General features: G+C 42.0%; 1 protein-coding gene across 1 annotated transcript; it reads right to left on the minus strand.

The window, feature by feature from the left end:
* Positions 1 to 3,449: 3,449 nt before the first annotated feature.
* mob3a (MOB kinase activator 3A) lies at positions 3,450 to 27,756 on the minus strand. The gene is made up of 4 exons (XM_078198400.1): positions 27,688 to 27,756; positions 10,734 to 11,289; positions 8,631 to 8,833; positions 3,450 to 4,787 (listed from the first exon to the last, which is right to left on the minus strand). Exons 2-4 carry the CDS (start codon positions 11,149 to 11,151, stop codon positions 4,758 to 4,760), a joined length of 651 nt encoding a protein of 216 aa, XP_078054526.1. The 5' UTR covers positions 11,152 to 11,289; positions 27,688 to 27,756; the 3' UTR covers positions 3,450 to 4,757.
* Between the last annotated feature and the right edge of the window lie 163 nt (positions 27,757 to 27,919).

The following is a 27,919-nucleotide window of genomic DNA, read 5'->3' on the forward strand; positions in this document are numbered from 1 at the left end:
CACCCCCTCCCCCCTACCGTTGCATAGCCAACCCCTGCACACATCATCCCCATCGCTGCGCCCCCCCCTTGCCTACCTGTCAGAGCCCCACCCCCACTTAGGCCACACCATCACTCCTGCTAAACCTCCTTGGCACTGCCCCCAGCACACTGATGCCCAACCAGGCACTGCCAGGGTACCAGATGGGCACTCAAGCTGGCACTGCCCAGTCATCCCCCGACCACCCCTGGGCTTCAATGGCTCCAATCCCCCTAGCGTGGCCATGGCGTCTGGTCTCTGCTATTGTAAGAAGTCTCACAACACCAGGTTAAAGTCCAACAGGTTTATTTGGTAGCAAATACCATAAGCTTTCGGAGCAATGCTCCTTCGTCAGATGGAGTGGTCTCTGTTCTCAAACAGGGCACAGACACAGAAATCAAATTACAGAACACTGATTAGAATGCAAATCTCTACAGCCAGCCAGGTCTTAAATGTACAGACAATGTGGGGGGAGACAATCTGGTACCCTGGCAGTGCCTGGTTGGGCATCAGTGTGCTGGGGGCAGTGCCAAGGAGGTTTAGCAGGAGTGATGGTGTGGCCTAAGTGGGGGTGGGGCTCTGACAGGTAGGCAATGGGGGGGCGCAGCGATGGGGATGATGTGTGCAGGGGTTGGCTATGCAACGGTAGGGGGGAGGGGGTGCACAGGGATGGGCTGCAGTGGGGGTCGTGATGGGGGACATGTCAGAGGTCCCCCAGGGGACCCATCAACAGGGTCCTGATCTCTAGTCTCTGGTTAATAGATCACGTCTCCACGTCTCTGCTATTGCACAGCAGTTGTGATTCTCGCTGGCAAAGGTGGATGGGGGGAGAAGCATCCGGGAGTGCAAAAGCAGCTATCCCTGACTCCCTAATCATATGGAAATGAAGGCAATCATCTGCTAACAGGCTTTGCGCTCTTTCTGGGCATGAAGCCATTCTCGCCAGCAAAACAGGCCCAGGAAGATACCAAACCGATTCATGGATTTGTCCCTTGGCAATCTATCTTCCCAGCTTGGTGAGCCAGTAAGATAGCACCCTGGATCTTTGATTTGCATAGATTGGAAATTTCAATGTTTAATATGTTTTATAACATGAAATAAATATGAAATCTTGTAGATGTTATAGGGAAAAACAGATTGGTATTCTGCAAGGATAAATTCAAATGGGCTAAAGGGCAAATAACTGCTTCATCATCCAGCGCATTTCATGTGCCACCTGCTGGAAAAATAAGAAAGTACAACAGAATGCTGGATTGATAAGTTCTTTTTAAAGCGAAAGGGGCGAAACCACAAAGAGAATCACAGAATGTGACAATTTTGAAACAGGCCACTTGGCTTACTGAGGCAATGATAGATTTATTTTTCTTTGTGAGTCCTCTGGTTTTATCCCATTGTCCTTCTTGTTTCCATACAAGTTGTCCCACAGTAAGCAACACATTGATAAATTGCATTTTCTGTTTATGGATTTGAAGGCTTTTCTCCTGTTCTTTGAATTAGTTAATCCAACAGGGTTGCAGACAGCTAATGAGAACAAGGGTCTAATCTTTATCACCACCTGTTAGAAACGTAATGGTAGAGCAATGAAAACTGTAATATAGCACTTAAACACCTAATTTCTACCATAAATTATATCTTGACAATTTAGTAGCATTGAAATGGAGTCCCTTATTAATCCACGAAAATCAGGATCTCACAATGTCAATACAACTTTGTTGCAATTTTTTTACCAATGAGTTGAGTAAGTTAGCGAGATCTTGGTGTCCTTGTGCATCAGTCACTGAAAGCACACAGGTACAGCAGGCAGTAAAGAAGGAAAATGGTATGTATGTAGGCCTTTATAGCGAGAGGATGTGATTTTAGGAATAGGGATGTTTTATTGCAATTGCATAGGACATTGGTGAGGCCATACCTGGAGTATTGTGTGCAGTTTTGGTGTCCTTATCTGAGGAAGGGTGTCCTTGCAATAGAGGGAGTACAGCGAAGGTTTACCAGGCTGAATCCTGATGAGTTAGAGGGGATCTCATAGAAACTTATAAAATTCTAACAGGGTTAGACAGGGTAGATTCGGAAAGAATGGTGGGGGAGTCCAGAATAGAATCCCTACAGTACAGGCCCATCAAGTCTGCACCAACCACAAACCCACCCAGACCCCATCCCTACAACCCCATGCATTTACCCTAGCCAGTCTCCTTGACACTAAGAGCCAGTTTAGCATGGCCAATCCACCTAACCCGCACATCTTTGGACTGTGGGATGAAACCGGAGCACCCGGTGGAAACCCACTCAGACACGAAGGGAACATTCAAACTCCACACAGTGACCCAAGCTGGGAATCAAATCTGGGTCCCTGGCGCTGTGAGACAGCAGTGCTAACCACTGTGCCACCATGCCGTCCATAAGCTGTAAACCTTTTAGAACTGAGGTGAGGAGAAATTTCTTCACCCAGAGAGTGGTGAATCTGTGGAATTCACTACCACAGAAAGCAGTTGAAGCCAAAATGTTGTCTGATTTCAAGGAGAAATCAGATATAACTCTTGGGGCTAAAGGGATCAAGGGATATTGGGGAAGGAGGGATATTGAATTTTATGATTAGCCACGATCATAATGAATGGCAGAATAGGGTTGAAGAGCAGAATGGCCTACTCCTGCTTCTAGTTTCTATGTTTCTAGCTCTGCTGATTGTTTAAAGTTTATTTATTAGTGTCACAAGTTGGCTTATATTAACACTGCAATGAAGTTACTGTGAAAATCCTCTAGTCACCACACTCTGGCGCCTGTTCAGGTGCACGGAGGGAGAATTGAGCATGGCCAATGCACCTAACCAGCACTTCTTTCGGACTGTGGGAGGAAACTGGAGCACCCAGAGGAAACCCATACAGGCATGAGAAGAATGTGCAGACTCCACACAGATAGTGACCCAAGCCAGGAATTGAACCCTGATCCCTGGCAGTGAGGCAGCAGTGCTAACCACTGTGCAATGTGTAATGCAGACTGGTACTTGGTATTGAGTAATTTAGCCAGTGATACTTAAAGGGATCATTGGAGGCTGTTCAGCATCAAAGTACCATTAGCATTCCTCCATTTCCTGTACAAATTGCACTCCCCTGCCCAGATCTGGCCCTCCTGCAGATTCACTGTTTCTACCATCCTTGACTTAGCAACTGCGGTTCCACGCTTCCGATTGGTGACCTGCTTTCAGCATTCATTTAGCTCTGGTAGCTCATCCATTGTATTTAAACAAAGCCCATTTTGGATTTGGGGTTCCGACCACTTCATAAGTTAGTCAATGCAAGGAGTTATATAAGACACAGTGCTCCTGGAACTACAAGGGATACCAAAGCAGAAATGGTTTAAATGATCACATATATTGAACATAAGAACATAAGATTCCTATAAATGTATAAACCAAAAATTATCTTATACTTTGGTTTGGAGGAAATGTAGTTTATTGGAATGGTCCCTGGCTATTAACACAAAGCTGGTGAAAGCCTGGTGATCCTAACAGGTCTAAATAATCATCATAAAATGAATATTCTATGGTGCACTCATCCTCACAAAAGGAGTTCATTTTTCCAGGTTCAATTAAGAACAATTGCAAAAACCATCCCTTTAGAGAATATGCAACGGTAAGAATGAGGAAGGAAAAGTCAAGATGAGAATGTTTTAATAACATTGCACATTAATCTTATAAGCAAACAAACAATCTCAAAGAATTAAGTGCAAAGAAAATGATACAAATAATCCAGACAGTAAGAGATTAAAGCACATCATGTAATGTACAAAACCAAATAGATAAAATAAAAGATATAAAATATAACAAATTTAAAAAGAACTTCCTTACACCACAGATGTCCCCAGAAATTATTGAAAACTACATTGTATTATAGCATTCATGAACACTAAAGCTTTAAACAAGAAATACCAGTAAAAAAGTATATTATTCATTTTTAAATAGTTTTTTAAAAATCCACATTTTTTTCTGTTCAGTTGGAAGAACCAAATAAACAAATATTATATGTACCACATCAGGACTAAATTTACAGATTTCATTGTCCGTGAGCTAGCATTGCTGATTGTACTGTGAGAGTGTACCAAGGTAAGTCAATTCTTTTATCAAAAACTTTTGGGATTCCTGCTTTAAACCAATTATTCAGGAAATCCACAATAGTGAAATTTGTGAGGAATATTGCAAATTGCCTTTACAAAGGGTTTCTGGCACCAGCCAGACCTTGTTATCAGATCAGCAATATTTACGGTGCAAGTAAATATGGTGAAATATTAATTTCTGAAGGCATGGAAAAAAACATGCCTTATCTTGCCTCATCTCTCATACATTCAAATGCACTTTACTCATAATTAACTGCAAATATATCAATAAATCTTTATATCAAGCAAAATAATTATTATAGAAAAGTTATAATTCTGTTTGTTCCCCCCCCCCCCACACACAGCTACAGAATTATGTAACTTAAGAGTAGTTATAAAATCTAAACAATTAACTACTCCAGGTAGGTGCATCAATGCCATTTGGAATTTGCTGCAAACATTACAGTTCTGTGCGTGAATAGAAAATTCCATGTCAGGCAATTTTATCTTTCACATTTTGACATCAGTAAATAATTATTTGAAACAGGATAGAGTTTTTCTTTCAAGTGGATTTTTTTTTTGTATTAAGAGAATCCATTTCAATAACAATGTGGATGAAACAGCTTCTTCCATAACTGGTCAGGAGTTCCTTTTCAATGGCACATTTGCATAGTCATCTCCTTCTGTTAAAGAAACAGACAAAACAGTACATTAGTGGATGATGATGCTCTTGAAACATTTATGTAGACTTGTTGGAACACGTAACACTTTCCAGAGACAGGAGATGAGTCAAAGATTGCATCTTTTAAGGGAATAATATCCAAAAGCAAAGGAAGAGTCAGGGCTATGGGGAGAGAGTGATCAGTATGATTAGTTTTGGTTTGCCCTAGCAAACAGCTGGGACAGCCATAATAGGGATGAATGCCCTATAAACATCCATGGTTCTTTAGTAAAACAAAGATAAGATGTAGATTTTCAAAATTATTTGAGAACAGCATGAAACGCTTTTTCTGATTTGTGCTTCGAAACCACGTCAGAACAAAACCAAACAATTTTCAAGTGGGAATTTCCAGAGCTTTTGTTGACATTAATGGAAACTACTAACACACCCAGGAATTCTAGGTTTCTTTTTGCCACCTGATTTACTACAACGGCCTCAGCGTGCAAATTACCTGTAAAGGTGAAGTAGCAAAAGTCAAATCAATCAGAATATTTTCATAACAAAAATCTTTACCCAGGATTGCAAGGCTAAAGTATAATTTTCTTTTTGTAACACTAGTAATTGCCACTTCAAAAATATCCTGTGTCTCCAGAATAATAAGTCAAAATATAACCGAATGGTTTGCATTAATGTTTCTTCTCTTTCCCTATAAGCCAATTATACATTTAACCCAGCCTTCTTGGGAGCTGACATTGACTTTTGGAATGCATGATGATGCAAACACTTGTTAATTTTCAGAAACAGAAATGATCAGCTCAATTGGCTAGAGCACGGTGCTTAATAACACCGATGACGTGGGCTTCATCTGCATAGTGGCTGAGGTCATTCTTGAGTCCTGCCTCTTCTCCTATCCGCATTGTGATAACATGGCACAGGGATTTGTGGAGAACCATGATAATCTGTCCTTGGACAATGAGGACGTTACACGAAGAGAGAGAGAATTTGCTGAAAGGAGGTAGCTTTTTTGCAGACTGCAAGTAGATTTCACAGACCTACCAACTATCAATGAACAGGCAAAAGTTTCTCAAGGACAACTTGAGAGATCATCCTTTTCTGGACTTCAAACTCTAGAAGATGTCTGACCTGGTAGTTTGACTAGCAGATTGTAACTGCACTTCATAACTGGCTAATATAAGGCTCTAGAGTTTTAGTTTAAAGTTTATTTATTATTGTCACAAGTAGGCTTACATTAACACTGCAATGAAGTTACTGCGAAAATCCCCTAGTCGCCACACTCTGGCGCCCGTCCGGGTACATTGAGGGAGAATTTAGCATGGCCAATGCACCTAACCAGCATGTCTTTCGGACTCTAGGAGGAAACCGAAGCACCCGGACGAAACTCATGCAGGCACGGGGAGAACGTGCAAACTCCACACAGACAGTGACCCAAGCCAGGAATCAAACCCGGGTCCCTGGTGCTGTGAGGCAGCAGTGCTAACCACAGTGCCACCGTGCCGCCCCATGTATAATCATGTTAACAATAATATTTGGGTCACATAAACACAAGTGAAAACATCTGAACAGCTGGAAATTGTCTTGATAATGTAATAATTATATGGTAAAATTGCCACAAAATTATCCACAGTGCCTTCTGGTTGATAGGACTGTTACCACAATGGCTGTTAAAGAAGAGAACAGGAACAGAAGTACACAGGTAGAAAGGCTTAAAAACAGTGAATCAAAGTCAAATCCAGTTATAACCAAAAGAAATCAGGTGACAAAAAACACAGCCTGATACACTTTTTATCTTAAAGTCCACAACCGGCAAACAAGTGATGACACAAAGTGATCGGACAATAAGGGCTTATATTCAGTAACACTTAACAGAGCTTGGACAAGGATTACTTTAATCCACTGACTTAATGCTGAGTGACCATCTCACTGCTGGAACTTTAATTAACAAATTTTCATCATGTGGTCTATGAAACGTTCCCAGAGAAAAACAGAATTAGGCCTAGCCATCAATTTACCATCAACAAAATTTCTATTTAGCTGACTAGATAAATTTGTCATTTGGGATCTAGACAAAGAATGTAAGGAGTTATACGTATTGAAAATGTAATCAATTCCATTGCTAATTCAGTTCCTATAGAATTGTCATTTGCTATCTGACACCAGTGGAACCTCTAGTACAAAATATTACTAGTAAATTATGGCAAGATATATCTTTACCAGAAAGTATCATTTCTAACCTGAAAGTCAAATGTAACTTTGTGCTACCCTTTTGTTTGAGATACTGATCCATCTGCTGCAAATTCCAAGCATGTCCTTAATTTAAAACAGAATGATGGCTGTTGCTAATGTAATTTTTGAAGGCTCCACTTGCTGGATTCATAGTTATTAAACGTAGTTTTCAAATTATTGGGAGGTCTAATAAAAGATGAATGATGGACATGTTTACTTCATCTGGTTTGATGCTACATCAACTTAATGCTTCAAAGCAATTAAGTGAACAGGTTTGCAAGCAGGCAAAACCTCGAGAGGTTAGCAGCCTGCCCTTGCCCCAATTGAGGCCCAAGTGGCAAATAATTGGCCACAAAGGGCCATTTCCCGACAATACTTCTTTTGATTGTACATGGGTCTACACAGAATCTCAGGACATAAACAGACTATGCTGTCAAACTGCTCCATGCTGGTGTTTATACTCCATACAAGCCTCCGCATAACCCCACTTCAATTAATCCTATCATATAATCTTCTGTTTGTTTCTTCCTGTGTTTATCCGGCTTCCTCTTGAATGCATTTACCTCAACTACTCCTTATGGTAATGAGTTCTTTATTCTTGTGACTCTATGGGTAAAGAAATCCACCACCCGCCCCCCACCGACTTTCCTCCTGGAGTTATTAGTAACTAACTTATATTTATTGTTCCATGAATATGATGAGATTCTGTTTATCTGACTGGTGAGTTATTGTGTTGCAATGAGACCGGAAGCTGTTGACATTTGACCCGAGTGTGGCATCAAAGAGCCCTAGCAAAAGTGGAGTCCGACTAGGAGTTCAAACTTCTTTAAATGTTGAACAGCAATTTGTACTCTCATAGCACCTTTAACATAATAAAGCGTCCCGAGACATTTCGTGCAAGTGTTATCAAATAAATTTTGGGCAGCACGGTGACACAGTGGTTAACACTGCTGCCTCACAGCACCAGGGAACCCCCCCAGATTCAATTCCGGCCTTGGGTCACTGTCTGTGTGGAATTTGCACTTTCTCCCCGTGTCTGCGTGAACTTCCCCCAGGTGCTCCGGTTTCCTCCCACAGTCCAAAGATGTGCAGGTTAGGTTGATTGGCCATGCTAAGTTCTCCCTAGTGTCAGGGGGATTAGCAGGGTAAATGTGCAGGGAATAGGGCCTCGGTGGGATTGTGGTCGGTACAGACTCGATGGGCCGAATGGCCTCCTTCTGTGCTGTAGGGGTGCTATGAAAATTTGACACTGAGCCACGTAAGGATACATTATATCTGGTGCTTCACTAATGCAACCTTAATAAGTGCAGACAAAAACTCCATATGTTTAGACACTCGGTAGTTTAAACACCAGCCTAACCAAAAATGTTTAAACCTGTACATATATAAAGACATATCAAAAAATATAAACATTATGCTTAATTAATCAATTCAACTTCAGCTTCCTGCCAGCCTGCATAACATAGTCCCATTCTCCACAGGCATCATTGTATTACTCTCCCAATAAACTGCATCACACTGCATTTTTTTTTTAAAGTGGCTAACAGACCAGAAAGCACTGTTTTGTACAGAACCCTGTCAAACAAACTGTATTGGTAAATTTAGTAGTAAAGGAACATACCAGGGGTACTAATTCTTTGTTGTCTATTAAATTGAACTCCGTAACAAAGTAGTAAAAATGTTTGTAACAAGTATTAACGTGCGCTTCTGCACCCATAAAGCTGATCCGATCAAAGTGGTGTATGTACACATGGACAAAAACACGGAAAAGGCGAGAAAGTATCTTCTTGCAAACTTGCAGGAAATTCTTAGGAAAGGGGGTGCCTGAGAGAAAAGGAAAATATATAAATTAACGTTCTTGCTAGAGTTAAATGGTGTCAATAGCACAACATTTCTAGACAGTATAGACAGGAACTTTACAGTACATTTGAAGTTCATGGTGCAATTTGTGTATTTAGTGAATAAAGATTGGAAATAAAATTTGAAAACCTGCACTTCTTAGAGTAAATTTGCTTGTGCTACTCTGAAACAGGCCAATCTCTCACATCACATAAAACCGAACATTTGAGTCTTGCAGGATTCAAACCTTCAGATTTGAGGAGCATTTTGTTTTTAAAATGGGTAACAGCATAAATCCAACTTTGACAGAGTATTGGAAATCTGGAACTCCCTCCCCCCAAAAGGTTGTTGACATTAGGTCCATTAAAATTTGCAAAACCAGGATTGACAGATTGGACTCAAAACATTAACTTTGTTTCTCTCTCCACAGATACTGCCAGACCTGCTAAATAGATTTTTGTTAGGCAAGAATATTGAAGAGTACATAACCAAAATGGATAAATGGAATCAAGATACAGATCAGCCATGATCTAACTGAATGGTGGAAGAGGCCTGAGGCTGAGTGGCCTGCTCTTGTTTCCATGTTGACTGCTAATAGAGCTACTGTGCACTTTCAACAGTTTATGGTCTGCAAACTATTTACTGCAGCAGATTAACTTCTCCTTGTGTCTGCGTGGGTTTCCTCCGGGTGCTCCGGTTTCCTCCCACAGTCCAAAGATGTGCGGGTTAGGTTGATTGGCCGTGCTAAAATTGCCCCTTAGAGTCCTGAGATGCGTAGGTTAGAGGGATTACCGGGTAAATATGTAGGGATATGGGGGTAGGGCCTGGGTGGGATTGTGGTCGGTGCAGACTTGATGGGCCAAATGGCCTCTTTCTACACTGTAGGGGTTCTATGATTATATTCCAGTCTGATGAATACAAAGACAATAAAGTGGACCAAACTGTTTGGTCATACAGAGAAGCTGACTTGTCTAAAATTACATTGGATTAAACAGAAGGACACAGCAACCAAGAGATCAATATTGAAATGATGACAAATCGACCAATGTAAAAGTCATGGTGGCACAGTGGTTAGCACTGCTGCCTCAGAGCACCAGGGACCTGGTTTGATTCTGACCTTGGGTGACTGTCTGTGTGGAGCTTGCATGTTCTTCCCGTGTCTGCATGGGCTTCCTCCAGATGTTCCGGTTTCCTCCGGGTGCTCTAGTTCCCTCCCACAGTCCAAAGATGTGCAGGTTAGGTGGATTAGCCATGGTAAATGCATAGGGCTATGGGTATAGGGTGAGGCGGTTGGGCCTGGGTAAGGTCCCTGGGTGCTCTGGTTTCCTCCCCCAGTCCAAAGATGTGTGGGTTAGATTGATTGGCCATGGTAAATTGACCCTTAGTGTCACGGGGATTAACAGAGTAAATACATGGAGTTACGGGGATAGGGCCTGGGTGGGATTGTTGTCAGAGCAGGCAAGATGGACTGAATGGCCTCCTTCTGCACTGTAGGGATTCTATGATTATTCTTCTATGAAGACGCTCTTTCGGAGTCAGTGCAGATTCGATGAGCTCAGTTGCCTCTTTTTGCACTGTAGGGATTCTATGGTCCTATGTAAAATATTCTATCATCAGAAACTATTCCATCAATTCACATGTAACGGGTATTCTGTACAGCTGTACCGTCAATTTATATTTGAATGGAATCAATGATTTTACCAAAGTGATTATGTCGCTTGATTATCTGTCATTTACAAATTCTATACAAAAAAGTCATTTCTTTTGTCCTGTTGATACAGTTGTGGCTTAGTGAAATGGGCAAAATGACATTTTCCCAGGGAAAACAGACAAAGAATAAATGAAAGGCAAAATTGAATGACAACATTTAATTGTTTCAACTCACCAATATTGGTTGGAAATATGTTTTCATTATTCACTTGGGTTTCAATCCAATCCATAAGGAGACTCATATATTGTGGCGCTGGCAGTGCAGTAGGTTTTTTGTATTTATTCTCATCTTGCCATCTATATTCATATCGGGGTCCTCCTGACATGATAGGGCATGTGCTATTAGTACAAAATTCTGATACAGTTCCATAAATCAGATTAATGCGGTTGAAAAAATCTACCACGTGCACAGCTACCCAGTCATTGAGATCCTCATTTGAAGGGAGCTGTACAGCCAATTTCAAATCTAGACCAGCATTTAGTGATGCTTGTGCCCTTTTATGCAATTCAAACCTCTGAGTGCCTGGCTCAAATTTGCGTTTGGGGCGAAAAGTCTTGTCTTTGTTGAACACCTGTTTCAAGGCCACAGCCATATTTAAATCTCTGCAATGGTCTGTGAAAAGCAGCAAGAACGACAAGTCTTCACAGTAAATGGCTGGCGCTCCAGACAATTTATGTTGCTTGCTAAAATGTGTGTTGTAAAGTTGCTTGTATTCAACAAGTCTTCAATTCTGTGAAAAACATGGAAAAGAAAACTTGAGTCATACGATAATTTACTATCATCGTACAATTTTACATTGTTATTTACAAAACTGATCTATCCCAGTAAATAACACTTCAAGAATTTAGTTTGTAGTATTCCAAGTTGGTCTTAATTTTTCAAACCCTCCTATGGGCCCGATATAGGACATACAAATCATACTGAAGCACTTACCCTTATTATTAGGCAGTTGATATCAAGTTTAAAAATGATTTACTTTAAAAGAGTGATGAAGCTACTTCTAAATAAACCAAAGTAAAAAGAAATTAGCACTTGTTTCATTTTCACCTTCTAAATTTGAACAAAAGCAAACAAGTAGAACACTGCACCTTCAAAAGGAATTAAAGGGGATTTTTATCTTTACTGTTGGTACTTCCCATATGCTTTTAAGTTGGAGCATAACATTGCATGTTATGAATACATGCATGACAAATTACTTGAGAAGACAGGAAAAATTAAGTTGCTACACTGAACAAAGAACAATACAGCACAGGAACAGGCCCTTCAGCCCTCCAAGCCCGCGCCGCTCCCTGGTCCAAACTAGACCATTCTTCTGCATCCCTCCATTCCCACTCCATTCAGGTGGCTATCCAGATAAGTCTTAACCGTTCCCAGTGTGTCCGCCTCCACAACCTTGCCCGGCAGCGCATTCCAGGCCCCCACCACCCTCTGTGTAAAATACGTCCTTCTGATATCCGTGTTAAACCTCCCCCCCCCACCTCACCCTGAACCTATGACCCCTCGTGAACGTCACCACCGACCTGGGAAAAAGCTTCCCACCGTTCACCCTATCTATGCCTTTCATAATTTTATACACCTCTATTAGGTCACCCCTCATCCTCCGTCTTTCCAGTGAGAACAACCCCAGTTTACCCAATCTCTCCTCATAACTAAGCCCTTCCATACCAGGCAACATCCTGGTAAACCTCCTCTGCACTCTCTCTAAAGCCTCCACGTCCTTCTGGTAGTGTGGCGACCAGAACTGGGCGCAGTATTCCAAATGCGGCCGAACCAACGTTCTATACAACAGCAACATCAGACCCCAACTTTTATACTCTATGCCCCGTCCTATAAAGGCAAGCATGCCATATGCCTTATTCACTACCTTCTCCACCTGTGACATCACCTTCAAGGATCTGTGGACTTGCACACCCAGGTCCCTCTGCGTATCTACACCCTTTATGGTTCTGCCATTTATCGTATAGCTCCCCCCATGTTAGTTCTACCAAAATGCATCACTTTGCATTTATCTGGATTGAACTCCATCGGCCATTTCTTTGCCCAAATTTCCAGCCTATCTATATCCTTCTGTAGCCTCTGACAATGTTCCTCACTATCTGCAAGTCCAGCCATTTTCGTGTCGTCCGCAAACTTACTGATCACCCCAGTTACACCTTCTTCCAGATCGTTTATATAAATCACAAACAGCAGAGGTCCCAATACAGAGCCCTGCGGAACACCACTAGTCACAGGCATCCAGCCGGAAAAAGAACCTTCCACTACCACCCTCTGTCTTCTGTGACCAAGCCAGTTCTCCACCCATCTCGCCACTTCCCCCTTTATCCCATGAGATCCAACCTTTTGCACCAACCTACCATGAGGGACTTTGTCAAACGCTTTACTAAAGTCCATATAGACGACATCCACGGCCCTTCCCTCGTCAACCATTCCAGTCACTTCTTCAAAAAACTCCACCAGGTTAGTGAGGCAAGACCTCCCTCTCACAAAATCATGCTATCGTTAATGAGTTTATTCCTTTCTAAATGAGCATACATCCTATCTCTAAGAATCCTCTCCAACAACTTCCCTACCACGGACGTCAAGCTCACCGGCCTATAATTTCCCGGGTTATCCTTCCTACCCTTCTTAAATAACGGGACCACATTAGCTATCCTCCAATCCTCTGGGACCTCACCTGTGTCCAGTGACGAGACAAAGATTTGCGTCAGAGGCCCAGCGATTTCATCTCTCGTCTCCCTGAGCAGTCTTGGATAGATTCCATCAAGCCCTGGGGACTTGTCAGTCTTTATATTCCCTAAAAAACCTAACACCTCCTCCCTTGTAATGGAGATTTTCTCTAACGGGTCAACACTCCCCTCCGAGACACTCCCAGTCAGCACATCCCTCTCCTTTGTGAATACCGACGCAAAGTATTCATTTAGGATCTCCCCTACTTCTTTGGGCTCTAAGCATAATTCCCCACTTTTGTCCGAGAGGTCCGATGTTTTCCCTGACAACCCTTTTGCTCCTAACGTATGAATAAAATCCCTTGGGATTCTCCTTAATCCTGTCTGCCAAGGACATTTCGTGACCCCTTTTTGCTCTTCTAATTCCTCGTTTGAGTTCTTTCCTACTTTCTTTGTATTCCTCCAGAGCTCCCTCCGTTTTTAGCTGCCTGGACCGAACGTACGCCACTCTTTTCTTTATGACCAATCGCTCAATTTCCCTGGTTATCCACGGTTCTCGAATCCTACCTTTCCTATCCTTCTTTTTTACAGGCACTGGACTGTTGATTTTCCTTTTCTTTTCTCTTCTTTAACCCCATCTCTTCTGAATACAACGAGTTGCATTCATGGAATCCCTTGAGTGCAGAAGGAGGCCATTCGGCCCATCAAGCCTGCACTGACAACAATCCCACCCAGGCCCTATCCCCGTAACTCCACGTATTTACCCTGCTAATCCCCTTGATATTAATGGTCAATTTAGCATGGCCATTCAACCTAACCTCCACATCTTTGGAGTGTGGGAGGAAACCGGAGTACCCTGGAGGAAACGCACGCAGACACGGAGAACGTGTAAACTCCACACACTCAGCCGAGACCGGAATTGAATCCGTGTCCCTGGTGCTGTGTGGCAGCAATGCTAACCACTGTGCCACCGTGCTGCCCCAGAAATATTTAATGGTTCCACCCGGTTTCGAACGAGGGACCTTCGGCGTGTTAGAGGAACATGATAACCACCACACTACAGAAACAACTATAACCACTACAGTACAGAAACAACTATAACCACTACACTATAGAAACAACTTGGGCTAAAGTTCAGCTAACAAGCCAAGCTGAATTTATACAAGACATTAGGTCTCAGTCTGAGGTGAGCAATTTACGATACCCAATTCTCCTTATACAAGAGTAAGGAGATTGTATTGAACTTGTATAAGCCACTGGTTAGGTTGCTTTTGGAGTACTGCATCCAGTTCTGGGTGCTATACTTGAGGAAGGATCTGAAGGCATTGGAGAGAAAACAGAGGAGATTCACAAGAATGACTCCAGGAATAAGCTGTAGCTATAAGGTTAGATTATTCAGGCTGGGACTGTTTTCCTTGGAGAAAAGAAGATTGAGGGGAGACTTGATAAACTGCAAACATTCTTTTAGTTGAGATATTTCTGAATGTGCTTCCATAAGAAACAGTTTGCCTGCATTTTGTGCCTTTTTATTTTCAGCATATTAATTTTCAAAAAATTTCCACTAAATCATAAGCAAATTTTAAGGGTTTCACAAGGGTTACATGGCTCCAAATCTGAATCCATTGCAAAGTTCTGACCTGATGTTTTTTAAACCTTATCTTACGTTCAAACCAGTAGTCAACTTGTTCCTGACTGTCAATAACTTTTATCGGAATATCTCGGTTTTTGGCTAACATCAAAGAACTCGATTACAACATTCTAGAGGTAACAAATAGTAAAAAGGTAAAGCTGCCATAGTTCCAGACGACCATAGCCTGTTCCCCACTTTGAAGGGGAGAGCTGACTGGTGGCGATTTTAACTTGAGGATCACCACACCTCAGGCGAGGGGCAAGGCTGAGAAGACAGAGAGCCTTCATGAATAACCTCAGCTGGTACGGAAATTGAACACATGTTGGCAATGCTCTGCATCACAAACCAGCCGTTCAGCCAACTGAGCTGACTCCCTGACCACAAATAGTATTCTCACATTGGAAATGATACAAGCACCTACCTTTCTATGCCAATAAGTCACTTCCAGCATTGCCAAGTTTATTTCAACCAGTCAAATTTAATTTGAAAATTACTTCTTCATCCTTAGCACCTTCCTGAAGATTAATTATATACTTCTTTATGTTTCTAAGTAAAATCTGTAATCATTTAAATTAAAAAGATCTAGCAAACAGTTCATTCACGATACGGCTGTTTTTGTTAATAGTTTTCCTGGTTCCTTTATTTATACAGTCCAGATTTTCTTACCTCATGAGATGAGTATTGTGGAGAGTGAAGGCATGGAGAACCCACGTCTCATTTTAACACATTATTCTGGGGAAGTTAGGGAAATTCCCAGTTGGACTGTTTCCAAGAAGTGCTCAATTTCTTTTAAAAAGTTTACACTTCCTCATTTATTTGTTGCTAGTACAAAATACCCAGCCCAATCGCCAAGAGGAAATAGCACTTGAGTAACTGAACGCTTCGATTTACTGAATTATTTTAGAGTTGGGCTACATTAAAGAATGCTTTAATCTGAAGCTAGTTTAAACAACCAAATATTTTATCTTGATCTACAAGCAAAAATATCAAGAATCTTGCCATATTTAGCCACCTGCTTGGCTGAGGTACTGCTATGGGTTTTAGAGTCACACATGGACGACCACACAAGCTCGTAGAGACATCAATTTAATAGCGTCCCTCAGGGGTCAGTGCAAGCACCTTCTAAATCTGTATATTAATGATCTAGCTATGACCAGATCATAGAATCCTTACAGTGCAGAAGGAGGCCATTCAACTCATCGAACCTGCACCAACAACAATCCCATTCAGGCCTATCCCCTTAACCCCACACATTTATCCTGCTGGCTCTCCTGACACTAAGGAGCAATTTAGCATGGCCAATCAACCTAACCCACACATCTTTGGAAATTGTGGCAATCACGCCCTAGAAACCACACTAATGATACAAAACGTACAGCTGAGCAATGTTTGAAATGGCATCTTCAACCAAGAACCACAAAGACTGTGCACTATGTAAATTGCTAGTATCTCTCGTGAACTCATCCCGAATGGTCAACTTCTTAAATATGATGCTCGCTCTATTTATTTGGATATGATCCTCTACAAGAAAAATCTACTGAAAACTGCAGAGAAAGCTGATTCCAATTTGGAAGCACCCCTGGGGAAGCAAATGTCACTAACATACATTCATGCATGCTGCTATTCAGTTGTGGAATATTACACTCTCCATACACTAAGATGGTGGAGACTCATTAAGGCTGAGTTAAATTCTTGATGAGCAAGAGAGTCAAAGATTATCAAGGGTATACAGGAAAACAGAGTTGAGGCCACAATCAAATCAGTCATGGTCTTATCAAATGGTGGAGCAGGCTCAAACAGCTGAAGGCCTACTCCTGCTTCTAATTCTTCTGTTCTTGCAGGTTACTATGTACCTTGTTGGGGTCAGTTAGCTCAGTTCGATGGATGGCTGGTTTGTGATGCAGAGCAACGCCAAAAGCACAGGTTCAATTCCCATATCGGCTGAGGCTACTCGTGAAGGCCTGCCTTCTCAACCTTGCCTCTCACCTGAGGTGTGGTGGTCCTCAGGTTAAATCACCACCAGTCAGCTCTCCCACTCAAAAGGGGATAGCAGCCTATGGCCATCTGGGACTATGGCAATTTTATGTACCTTGTGTTAGACATACACACTGCTCCCGTAGTTGCCAGTTTTTGCAGGGACAAATACAAACCATGTCATTATTTCAACAATCTGGTGACCTACACACTTTGCATGTTGATACTGACAATGCTTTAAGATGACTGGAATAAAATGCTGAGTCTTTATGTTAAATAAATAAATCTTAACACAGAAAGGGCACTAGAGTGGAGGGGTTTTCTTTAAAATACCAATAAACTTTTCATGAATCATAAAAGAATTGGGGATTCCCCAGCTTTTGTAAAACATTGGCTTTCACTTCACACCCAATACAAGAAGTTTCCAATCTGAGCATCACAGAACCATGGAATTTCTATGGTGCAGAAGGTGTGTCTGCATCGGCTCTCCAATCAAGCATCATAACTTGGTGCCATTCCCCTGCCTTTTTCCCCGTTACTCTGCACATTGTTTCTATTCAAGTAATCATCTAATGCCCAATTGAATGCCTCGATTGAATCTGCCTCCACCACATTTCCGGACAGTGCATTCCAGGCCTGAACCAATTGTGTGAAAAAGATTTTTCCTTACATCACATCTGCTTCTTTCACAAATCACTTTATATCCGTGTCCTCTTGTTCTTGATCCTTTTCTGAGCTGGAACAGTTTCTCCCCATCTACTCTGTGTAGCCCCCTCATGATTTTGAACATTTCTATCAAATTTCCTCTTAGCCTTCTTCTCTCCAAGGAGAATAGTCCCAACTTCTCCAATCTATCTGAAAAAGTGAAGTTTCTCATCCCTGGGACCATTCTTCTAAACCTTTTCTACACTCTCTACAATGTGTTCACATCCTTCCTATAGTGTGGAGCCCAAAACTTTACATGGTATTCCAGCTGAGGTCTAACTAGTGTCTTGTATTTCAAGTTCAGCATAATTTCCTTGCTCTTGTATATTATAAAGCCCAGAATATTACATCCTTTATTAACTGCTGTCTCTACCTGTTCTGCCACCTTCAATGATCTCAGCACATATACACCCAGGTCCCTCTGCTCTTGCATATCCTTAAGAATTTTACCCCTTATTTTATATTGTCTCTCCATGTCCTACCAAAATGCATCACTTCACACTTCTCTGCATTGAACTTCCTCGGCCACCTTTCTGCCCACTCCACCAACTTGCCTATGTCTGTTTGAAGTTCGACATTGTCCTCTTCACAGTTTACAATAATTCCAATTTTTGTGTCATCTGTAAACTTTGAAATCATCCCCTGCACACCAAGATCTGGATCATTAATAAATCATTAATTTATAAAAGTAAGGGTCCCAATAATGTCCCCTGGGGAACACCACTACAAACCTTCCTCCAGTCCAAAAAATATCGATTGACCGTTAATCTCGGCCTTCTATTATTCAGCCAATTTTATATCCATGTTGCTACTGTCTCTTTTATTCCATGAGCTATAACTTTTCTTCCAAGTCTGTTGTGTGGGAACATAATCACACTGACTGCCTCAAACTGTGGTAAAGTACTTTCATCAAACACCAGCCAAGGGAGATTACAAAAACTACAAAGGTAATCTTAACCAGATGGTTTTCTTTCTCTATGGTTACAAAGTAACATTCAGCGGGTCAAAGGTGCATGTGTGGCATTTCAGAGATTGCTGTAGCAGGGAAAAAATAAAACCAGAGGGTGTGGGAAGAGGAAATATCATTTAAGATATATCATTATTGTACATATGCATATATAAGATAAGAAAACTATCTCCTTCAGGGTATAAAGATGTAAAGAAAGCGGGAGGAATGCTGGGCGCAAAGATCAGCTTAGGCTTACTTGGGTCAGATTTCCCTTCAGCTTTCCTTTAGTAAAGTAATATCACTAAGGATAGATCCAGCCCTACACCACTGCATTTCAAACAGAAATTGCACCATTCCTCCGGTGTTGCGATATCTACATTCGCGATTTCAATCCAAATACCCACGGTTAGTTTTAAACCAGAGATAGGCATTAGAAAGAAGGTACTTGCATTTATGCAGTGCCTTCCACAACCTCAGCATGTCCAAAATCACTTTACAGCCAATTAAATTGTTTTAAGAGTGTAATCACTGTTGTAGTTTAGTCAGTGCATATAGGGACAAACTGTGTAAAATCAGCAGTGGGAGCAAAAACTGAAGTCAGGATTGAGAGTTAATATTTAACTGTCAGTGCAGGAAGAGAGAAGCAGGTAAAAATGTGTTAAATTAATTAGAGAGCAACTATTTGTGCATTCTAACTAAATGAAGGCTAAAACTTTAGTGGAGATACAGCTTTTATAATGTTGATCGTCAAGCAATTGTTTGGCAGGAAGGTGGAAAATAAGAAACATAGAAAATAGAAGTGGGGGAGGCCATTCGGCCCTTTGAGCCTGCTCCGTCATTCATTTTGATCATGATATCTTAATCCCGTCTTAGTCTGTTAGTCTGAATGGGGAGGAATTTGTAAAATGCGTAAAGGAAGGTTCTTTGGAACAATATGTAGATAGGCCGACTAGAGAGGGGGCTATACTGGACCTAGTACTGGGGAATGAGCCCAGTCAGGTCTTCAAAGTTTCGGTAGGGGAACATGTGGCAAATAGTGACCACAATTCTGTTAGCTTTAGGATAATGATGGAAAAGGATGAGTGGTGTCCCAAGGGTAAGGTGTTGGATTGGGGGAAGGCTAACTTTAGTGGGATTAGGCAGAAATTGGCAGCTGTTGATTGGGAGAGGCTGTTTGAGGGTAAATCCACATCTGGCACGTGGGAGTCTTTTAAGGAACAGTTGTTAGGGTTGCAGGATAGGCATGTGCCTGTAAAAAAGGATAGGAAAGGTAGGATTCGAGAACCGTGGATAACCAGGGAAATTGAGGGATTGGTCATAAAGAAAAGAGAGATGTACGTTAGGTCCAGGCAGCTAAAAACGGAGGGAGTTCTGGAGGAATACAAAGAAAGTAGGAAAGAACTCAAACGAGGAATTAGAAGGGCAAAAAGGGTCACGGAATGTCCTTGGCAGACAGGATTAAGGAGAATCCCAAGGCATTTTATTCATACGTTAGGAACAAAAGGGTTGTCAGGGAAAAAATCGGACCTCTCAGGGACAAAAGTGGGGAATTATGCTTAGAGCCCAAAGAAGTAGGGGAGATCCTAAATGAATACTTTGCGTCGGTATTCACAAAAGAGAGGGATATGTTGACTGGGAGTGTCTCGGAGGGGAGTGTTGACCCGTTAGAGAAAATCTCCATTACAAGGGAGGTAGTGTTAGGTTTTTTAGGGAATATAAAGACTGACAAATCCCCAGGGCCTGATGGAATCTATCCAAGGCTGCTCAGGGAGACGAGAGATGAAATCGCTGGGCCTCTGACGCAAATCTTTGTCTCGTCACTGGACACAGGTGAGGTCCCAGAGGATTGGAGGATAGCTAATGTGGTCCCATTATTTAAGAAGAGTAGAAAGGATAACCCGGGAAATTATAGGCCGGTGAGCTTGATGTCCGTGGTAGGGAAGTTGTTGGAGAGGATTCTTAGAGATAAGATGTATGCGCATTTAGAAAGGAATAAACTCATTAACGATAGTCAGCATGGTTTTGTGAGAGGGAGGTCATGCCTCACTAACCTGGTGGAGTTTTCTGAAGAAGTGACTAGAATGGTTGACGAGGGAAGGGCCGTGGATGTCGTCTATATGGACTTTAGTAAAGCGTTTGACAAAGTCCCTCATGGTAGGTTGGTGCAAAAGGTTGGATCTCATGGGATAAAGGGGAAGGTGGCTAGATGGGGAGAGTTGGCTTGGTCACAGAAGACAGAGGGTGGTAGTGGAAGGTTCTTTTTCCGGCTGGATGCCTGTGACTAGTGGTGTTCCGCAGGGCTCTGTATTGGGACCTCTGCTGTTTGTGATTTATATAAACGATCTGGAAGAAGGTGTAACTGGGGTGATCAGTAAGTTTGCGGACGACACGAAAATGGCTGGACTTGCAGATAGTGAGGAACATTGTCAGAGGCTACAGAAGGAGGGGGGGGGGGGGGAGGGAGAGAGAGAGAGAGAGAGAGAGAGAGAGAGAGAGGTTTAACATGGATATCAGAAGGACGCATTTTACACAGAGGGTGGTTGGGGCCTGGAATGCGCTGCCGGGCAAGGTGGTGGAGGCGGACACACTGGGAACGTTTAAGACTTATCTAGATAGCCACATGAACGGTGTGGGAATGGAGGGATACAAAAGAATGGTCTAGTTTGGACCAGGGAGCGGCGCGGTCTTGGAGGGCCGAAGGGCCTGTTCCTGTGCTGTATTGTTCTTCGTTTGTCTTCCCCCCCCCCCCCCCCCATATCCCCTGATCCCTTTAACCGCAAAAGCTATATCTAATTTCTTCTTGAAATCACACATTTTCGCCTCAACTACTTTCTGTGGTGGTGAATTCCACAGTTTTACCACACTCCAGGTGAAGAAATATCTCCTCATCTCAGTCCTAAAAGATTTACCCAAATTATGACTCCTAGGTCTGGACTTCCCCACCATCCGGAACATTCTTTCTGAATCTACCCTGTCCAATCCTGTCAGAATTTTATAAGTTTCTACGAGATCCCCTTTCACTCTTCTAAACTCCAATTAATATAATCCTAACCAATTTAGTCTCTCCTCATATGACAGATCTGCCATCCCAAGAATCAGCCTGATAAACCGTCGCTGCAGTCCCTCAATAGCAAGAACATCCTTCCTCAGATAAGGAAACCAAAATGTACACAATGTTAATTTTAAAGATAGACTGCAATCTTAATGACAGACTGCCTTAAACAGGAATATAAATGATACGTGAACTGGACCATGTTGGAGAATTGAGTTAATGATCAACTATAATAGCCCTAATGAACTATAGTAACCGAGGGGATTGATTGACCAGGAGGTTGAGAAACAAAGAAAGAATAAACTGGAATACAAACAAGTTGTGTTCCACTCTAGATTTCTGGCTATCAAGTGGAATGCAAGGGCAGGCTGGCCAGAACAGACATCAATCATGGGTAATTAATGAACTTTAGTGCAGAGTATAGATGCTTTTACATCATCATAAGTTGGAATTGTATCTCATAAGAGAGTTAGGAGGAATTGACAGTCCAAAGATCTGTCTATGCATAAAATATCAGTTGGTGATAAGCAACCAGTGTTTTAAAAGGGGGCAAGTTACTGGGCTAAGTGAGATAGCAAGAGTGAAAGAAAACTGAATTGCTAAATCTTTGTGTTGTATGGACTGATCATCTGTGCAAAACAAATATTCTGTTCCCTACACTCATGACTTGTGCTTACTTGATTTCATGTTGCTATGGACCATAGAAGGAGATGGACTGATCATAGGCAAAAATATTTTGTTCCAACTCTATGCAACTCCTAATTTGTCCTGTAGATCATGGGTTAGAAGGACTCAGTTCACTCAACAAATCAATACTGAACGCACAATAAACTTGGATACTTTACAGTACCTGAACATTAAAAAGAACTTCCTTGCAACTTGCTACAACATTGTGGTAATACTGCAGTAAAAACGTCACAAAAGGTGGTCAATAACCTCTTACAGACATCATGGCTCTAATATATGCTGGAAATCTCCCAGTGTAAACAGCAGACAATGTCACTTCCAAGTTTCAAAAAGCATAAACAATATTTAAATGAACCAGGGAATAAAGTCAAGGATAGAGCTTGTCAATAATCAAAACAAGTTTACAAACATAATCACCTGATCCTTAGGTTAATGTCCCTGGTCTTTTATCAAAATTAGTGTTATAACACTAAGTAGTTGATTTATAAGCCTCTCTACCTGCTCATCTAATTTTCTTCTTTACTTTCTGAAAGGCAGCCACTCATGCTGAGGTATAGGCAACTCAAGAGCTCTGGTATCTTGACAAAATGGACACTGTTTTTGAGCCAAAATGGAAGGCAAAATCTGTCTTTACCCAACATCATACATGTGCATTTTCCAGCCAAAGTCTGGAGAGGGACCCAAACTGTTTTTATCCCCTTCCATGCGCAGGTACCCAGAAATCAAGTGCTTGCTCCTAACCACCCAACTGCTACAGCTTTATAATAAAACATTGCTGTGATTTTGATTTCTCTGCTGACAACAACCTCTGAGTATGCACAAGAACACAAAAGATGGGAGCAGGAGTATATCATACAGTTTGTGGAACCCGCTTCATCATTCAATACAATCATGACTGACTTTGGCTTTCAACTCCAATTTTTAACCCATTCCCCATACTGCTTGAGATTCTGAGACCAAAAATCTGTCTACCGCAGCCTTAAATATATTCAGCAGTGGAGGATCCACAACTCCCTAGGGCAGAGAATTCCAAAGATTCATAACCCATTGAGCAAAGACATTTCTCCTCATTTAAGTTCTAAACAAGAGCCCTCTCATCCTGAGGCTATGCCCTGTGCTTTAGATTCCAGTAAGAAGTCTCACAACACCAGGTTAAAGTCCAACAGGTTTATTTGGTAGCAAATACCATAAGCTTTCGGAGCAGAGACTTCTTACCATGTTCACCCCAGTCCAACGCCGACATCTCCACATCATGACTACTTTAGATTCCATACACAGTGAAGACAACCTGTGTCTACCCTTTCAAGCCCCTTCAGAATCTTGTATGCATATGTGCATTTAAAAGCAGAAATCCAGAAGTTTCTGTCAGTGACTCTGTGCTTCCCCAGTGGGCATGCTGCTGTAGACTGCAATCAATTAAAAATCATTGAACTAAGGAGAACGTCAGCTCAGTGTCAGAGTAAAAGCCCTTGAAAAGTTACATGCAGCTGAGTTTTTAATGGCATATCTAGTGTGTAAATGCTGCTAAGGAATCTCAATGGTCTTGAAAGAGTAATCTTATATGTGCTGAATTTCAAATTTCTCCATTATGGTCAAAAAATTCCATATATTTCAAAAAAAGTCTGTTTGTGGTATTTTAGCTTCTACCTTAATCCCATATGTATTTCACTACCTGTAAAATTTTAAAATTATAAGCAAAAGGGTTTCAGTGGTTTTCACTTCCTAATTTGCTGTCCGAGAATACAACAAAATGATTGGCTGCTCACCCAGCTTGATGATATCATTTCTGACCATGAAATTTAGCTGTTATTTCTGCACCACAATTCAGCAATTCTCATGAACATTAAAGTTCAATGTAGATTGAGAGAACAAAACTAAAACAGGTAATGACTAGTGTTATTTTTAAAGATCCTCAATGATAACAAATTTAGATGTTGTGCTTTAGAAGCTAAATAAATAAGCCTGTCTTCTTACAACCCTAAACAGCAGAACAAAGAACAGTACAGCAGAGGAACAGGCCCTTCAGCCTAACCAAGCCTGCATCAACACAAACTAAAGACCCTTTGTCTCTATGCGGTCCATATCCCTCTATTCCCTGCCTATCCACATATCTGTCAAGATGCCTCTTAAATGTTGCTATTGTATCTGCTTCTCTGGCAGCACATTCCAGGTACTTACCACCTCTTTGTAAAAAACATACCTCTCATCTTTAAACTTTCCCCCTTTTACCTTAAACCTACATCCCCTAGTAATTAACATTTCTACCCTGGGATCTACACAGAACCTTCAGATGTGCAACAGTATACTATTTCTCCATAGTCAATTATTCATTTTATCATGTATGCCAAGAAAAGGGGTAATGGTAGAGAAAATGAGAGCTCACTGCACAAATTTCCTACAGTATTAAGGAACATCTCTTAAACTTCAGAAGGTTTAACATTTTTGGTCAGACATTTTAGCTGTCAACAGTCTGTGGTTATGACACCTCTTGCCTTTAACACATCAAAAAATGTCATTATTTGTCTATATTTCTAATTACTTTTTTTTCCAAAGGAAGTAGCCATGTACTATGTATGGGCTTCTAATCTAAATCACCCAATTTATTGTGGGGCATTTTGGAATACACTGCCTGTCTGATTGACCTAAAACAAAATAGCACATTAACAGCTACTGCTCTGTATTTGGCTTCTAGAAATTGGCAAGTCATCCTATTTAAATAATTTCAGTTAATATATTTACCGGTCCTTTAGCTAAACTAGCTATTGAATTACTTACACACCCACATTGCACAAACTTCTTCAGCATTTAAAATTGTATTCATCAGAGTTTAGAAGAGAGGGGATCCCATAGAAATTGATAAAATCCTAATAGGATTAGACAGGGTGGATTCAGAAAGAACGTTCCCGATAGTGAGGGAGTCCAGACTAGGGGGTCACAGTTTGAGGATGGGGGCTAAATCTTTTAGGACTGAGGTGAGGAGATTTTTTTTCACCCCGAGAATGGTGAATATGTGGAATTCACTACAACATGAAATGAGTTGAGGCCAAAACATTGACTGGTTTCAAGAAGACATAGTTCTTGGGGCTAAAGGGATAAAGTGGGGGGGTGGGGGGGGGGGGGGCGGGTTATGAATGGAGAGCAGGCTCGAAGGGCCAAATGGCCTCCGCTTGTTTCTAAATCTGTAATGAGGCAAAAAAAAGTAAAAAGGCAGCAGGATTGGATGGTGCAGTGAGTTCATAATTGGTCTTTCACTTCTGGGACCCAGGTTTAAAGTAAACCCAGACTCCTGCAAAGAAGATATTCTCAATTGGCTGTGTAAATGCATTCAGTTACAATAAACACTCGGGTGACAAAACAATTAACTTGATGATAATAAGCTTTTCTATTACTGTAAACAGAAAATATTTTGAGAGTTTACCCTTAAAACATAAAAGTAGGGGAAAAGAGCGCCAATCAGCCAATTCATGTAAAATACCCACTTAAACAGTTTTCATTCATTTCTGTCTCATCATCAGCCCTCTGCTTGCTTTTAACCAGAAAAATGTTTTAAGACAGTCTTGGTTATTTTGGTTCAGTACATAAAGCTTCTCTGTATCTCGTGGGGTTTTAAAAACTAGGATCAATCCTTTTTAATAGATACAGATTTTGCCTCTCAAAGCAGAGCACTCATTTAGATCCATTGAAGACCATTTTATTTTCCTTCCAAACTTCTGTACCACGTATTATTGTGAATTTTCTGTGGGGGCTGATCAGAATAAGTCAGAGATTAGTACATGACGACACAATCTATTTTCTCCTGCTGGTTAAGTCAAAGCCACAAGGTCCATCTAGCTGGCGTAAACAGATGTGTGGTCGGTGGGGATGTAATTCATAGAAACCTAGAAATTAGAAGCAGGAGTAGGCCATTCGGCCCTTTGAACCTGATCATGGCTGATCTTCAAGTTCAATACCCTGATCTCACTTTCCCCCCATCCCTTGATCCCTTTAGTCCCAAGAGCTATATCTAATTTCTTCTCAAAATCACACAACATTTTGCCCTCAACTACTTTCTGCACCAGTGAATTCCACAGACTCACCACTCTCTGTGACCAGACAGCCTCAATTCAGGCAAACCAGTTCATTTGTAGATGACAGCTACTTAGTAAAATCTCTGCCTCGTAGTTAGGAGAAACAGCAGGAGATAATCGGTTCATTTTTTTTCCCTTAAAAAAATAATGGTTTCCCATCCATAACTATGGTGTCTGCACCCCAGACATACTCTCTTCCATCGGGAATAGATACAAAAGTCTGAGATCACGTAACAACCGACTCAAGAATAGCTTCTTCCTTGCTGCCATTAGACTTTTGAATGGACCTATCAGAACAGCGCTAGAGAGTGGCGACTAGGGGATTTTCACAGTAACTTCATTGCAGTGTTAATATAAGCCTGCTTGTGACACTAATAAATAAACTTTAAACTTAACCATATATTGAGTTGACCTTTCACTAGCTGTGACTGTAACACTATATTCTGCATCCTCTCCTTTCCTTATCACCTTTGTACTCTATGAATGGTATGCTTTTGTCTGTGCAGCACATGAGAAATAATACTTTTAACTGTATCCCAATACATGGATGGACTTCAACCCAGATAAATGTGTAGTGGTCCATTTTGGTAGGTCAAATGGGATGAAGGAGCACAATATAAAGGCAAAGACTCTTAGTACTGTACAGGATGTGACAATAATATGTCAAATCAAATGAAAGATGTTGTGCAATCTCAGGATGGAGGAAGGAATTTTGCTGGTGTGGCCCCGAGCAGCTTGGTGTGGAGTTCAGTGCCTCAGACAGGCAGTGTATGTGTTTGGGTGACAGGACTCAACCTGGGTGGCACAGTGTTAGCACTGCTGCCTCACAGTGCCAGGTTTGATTCCCGGTTTGGGTCACTGTCTGTGCTGAGTCTACACATTCTCCCCGTGGGTTTCCTCCGGGTGCTCCGGTTTCCTCCCACAGTCCGAAAGACGTGCTGGTTAGGGTGCATTGGCCGTGCTAAAATTCTCCTTCAGCGTACCCAAACAGGCGCCGGTGTGTGGCGACTGGGGGATTTTCACAGTAACTTCATTGCAGTATTAATGTAAGGCTACTGCTTGTGACACTAATTTTAAAAAAAACTTGTCCTCAGTCGGCGGAGGGTGGGGCGCTGCAGGTAGACGGAGCGGGACCCGTTACTGCCTCACTGAACCTTCCCATCCGTCAGAAAGCCGCAATCGTTCACTAATTAAAGATTAATTAAAGATGCCCATCACCGCCCAGTTCCCCAGCCGAGCGGCCCAGTGCCAGCCGGCCCCTCCCGCCCAAAGTAAGTCACCCTCACACAACCTCCTCCCATTAGGTATAAAGCTTCCACTGCTCCCTCCCCGCCCGACAACACTCCCACTCTGATTCCCTCTCCCTTCCCTTCCCCTCACTCCCCTCCCTTCACTCACCCTCCCGCAGCTTCGCCGCTGCTTCTTCAGCCGCCCCGAGCGCTCTCTCTCTGCGCCCCCCGCCACTGCGCATGAGCACCCCGCCGCTGCCGCGCTGCCCGTCGGGAGTTGTAGTTCCCCCCCCAAAAAAACCCTGAAGCTCAGCCAGGACAATATAGCCCCCAACCCAACCCCAGGGGATGAGAAGGGAAAGGGGCATGTCTGCACTGTGCAAGCTCAACAGATAACAATG

This window comes from Mustelus asterias, chromosome 26 (assembly GCF_964213995.1).
Source record: "Mustelus asterias chromosome 26, sMusAst1.hap1.1, whole genome shotgun sequence".
Classification (NCBI taxonomy): Eukaryota; Metazoa; Chordata; class Chondrichthyes; order Carcharhiniformes; family Triakidae; genus Mustelus; species Mustelus asterias.

Bases quoted from the DNA above. Each gene is read 5' to 3' on its own strand.
- mob3a (XM_078198400.1), bottom strand. From the start codon at position 11,151: ATGGCTGTGGCCTTGAAACAGGTGTTCAACAAAGACAAGACTTTTCGC. The intron at 8,834-10,733 runs GTGAGTTGAAAC...CTTTTCTCTCAG, and splicing joins CATATTTCCAACCAATATTG to GCACCCCCTTTCCTAAGAAT. The intron at 4,788-8,630 runs GTATGTTCCTTT...TTTCTTTAACAG, and splicing joins ACAAAGAATTAGTACCCCTG to AAGGAGATGACTATGCAAAT.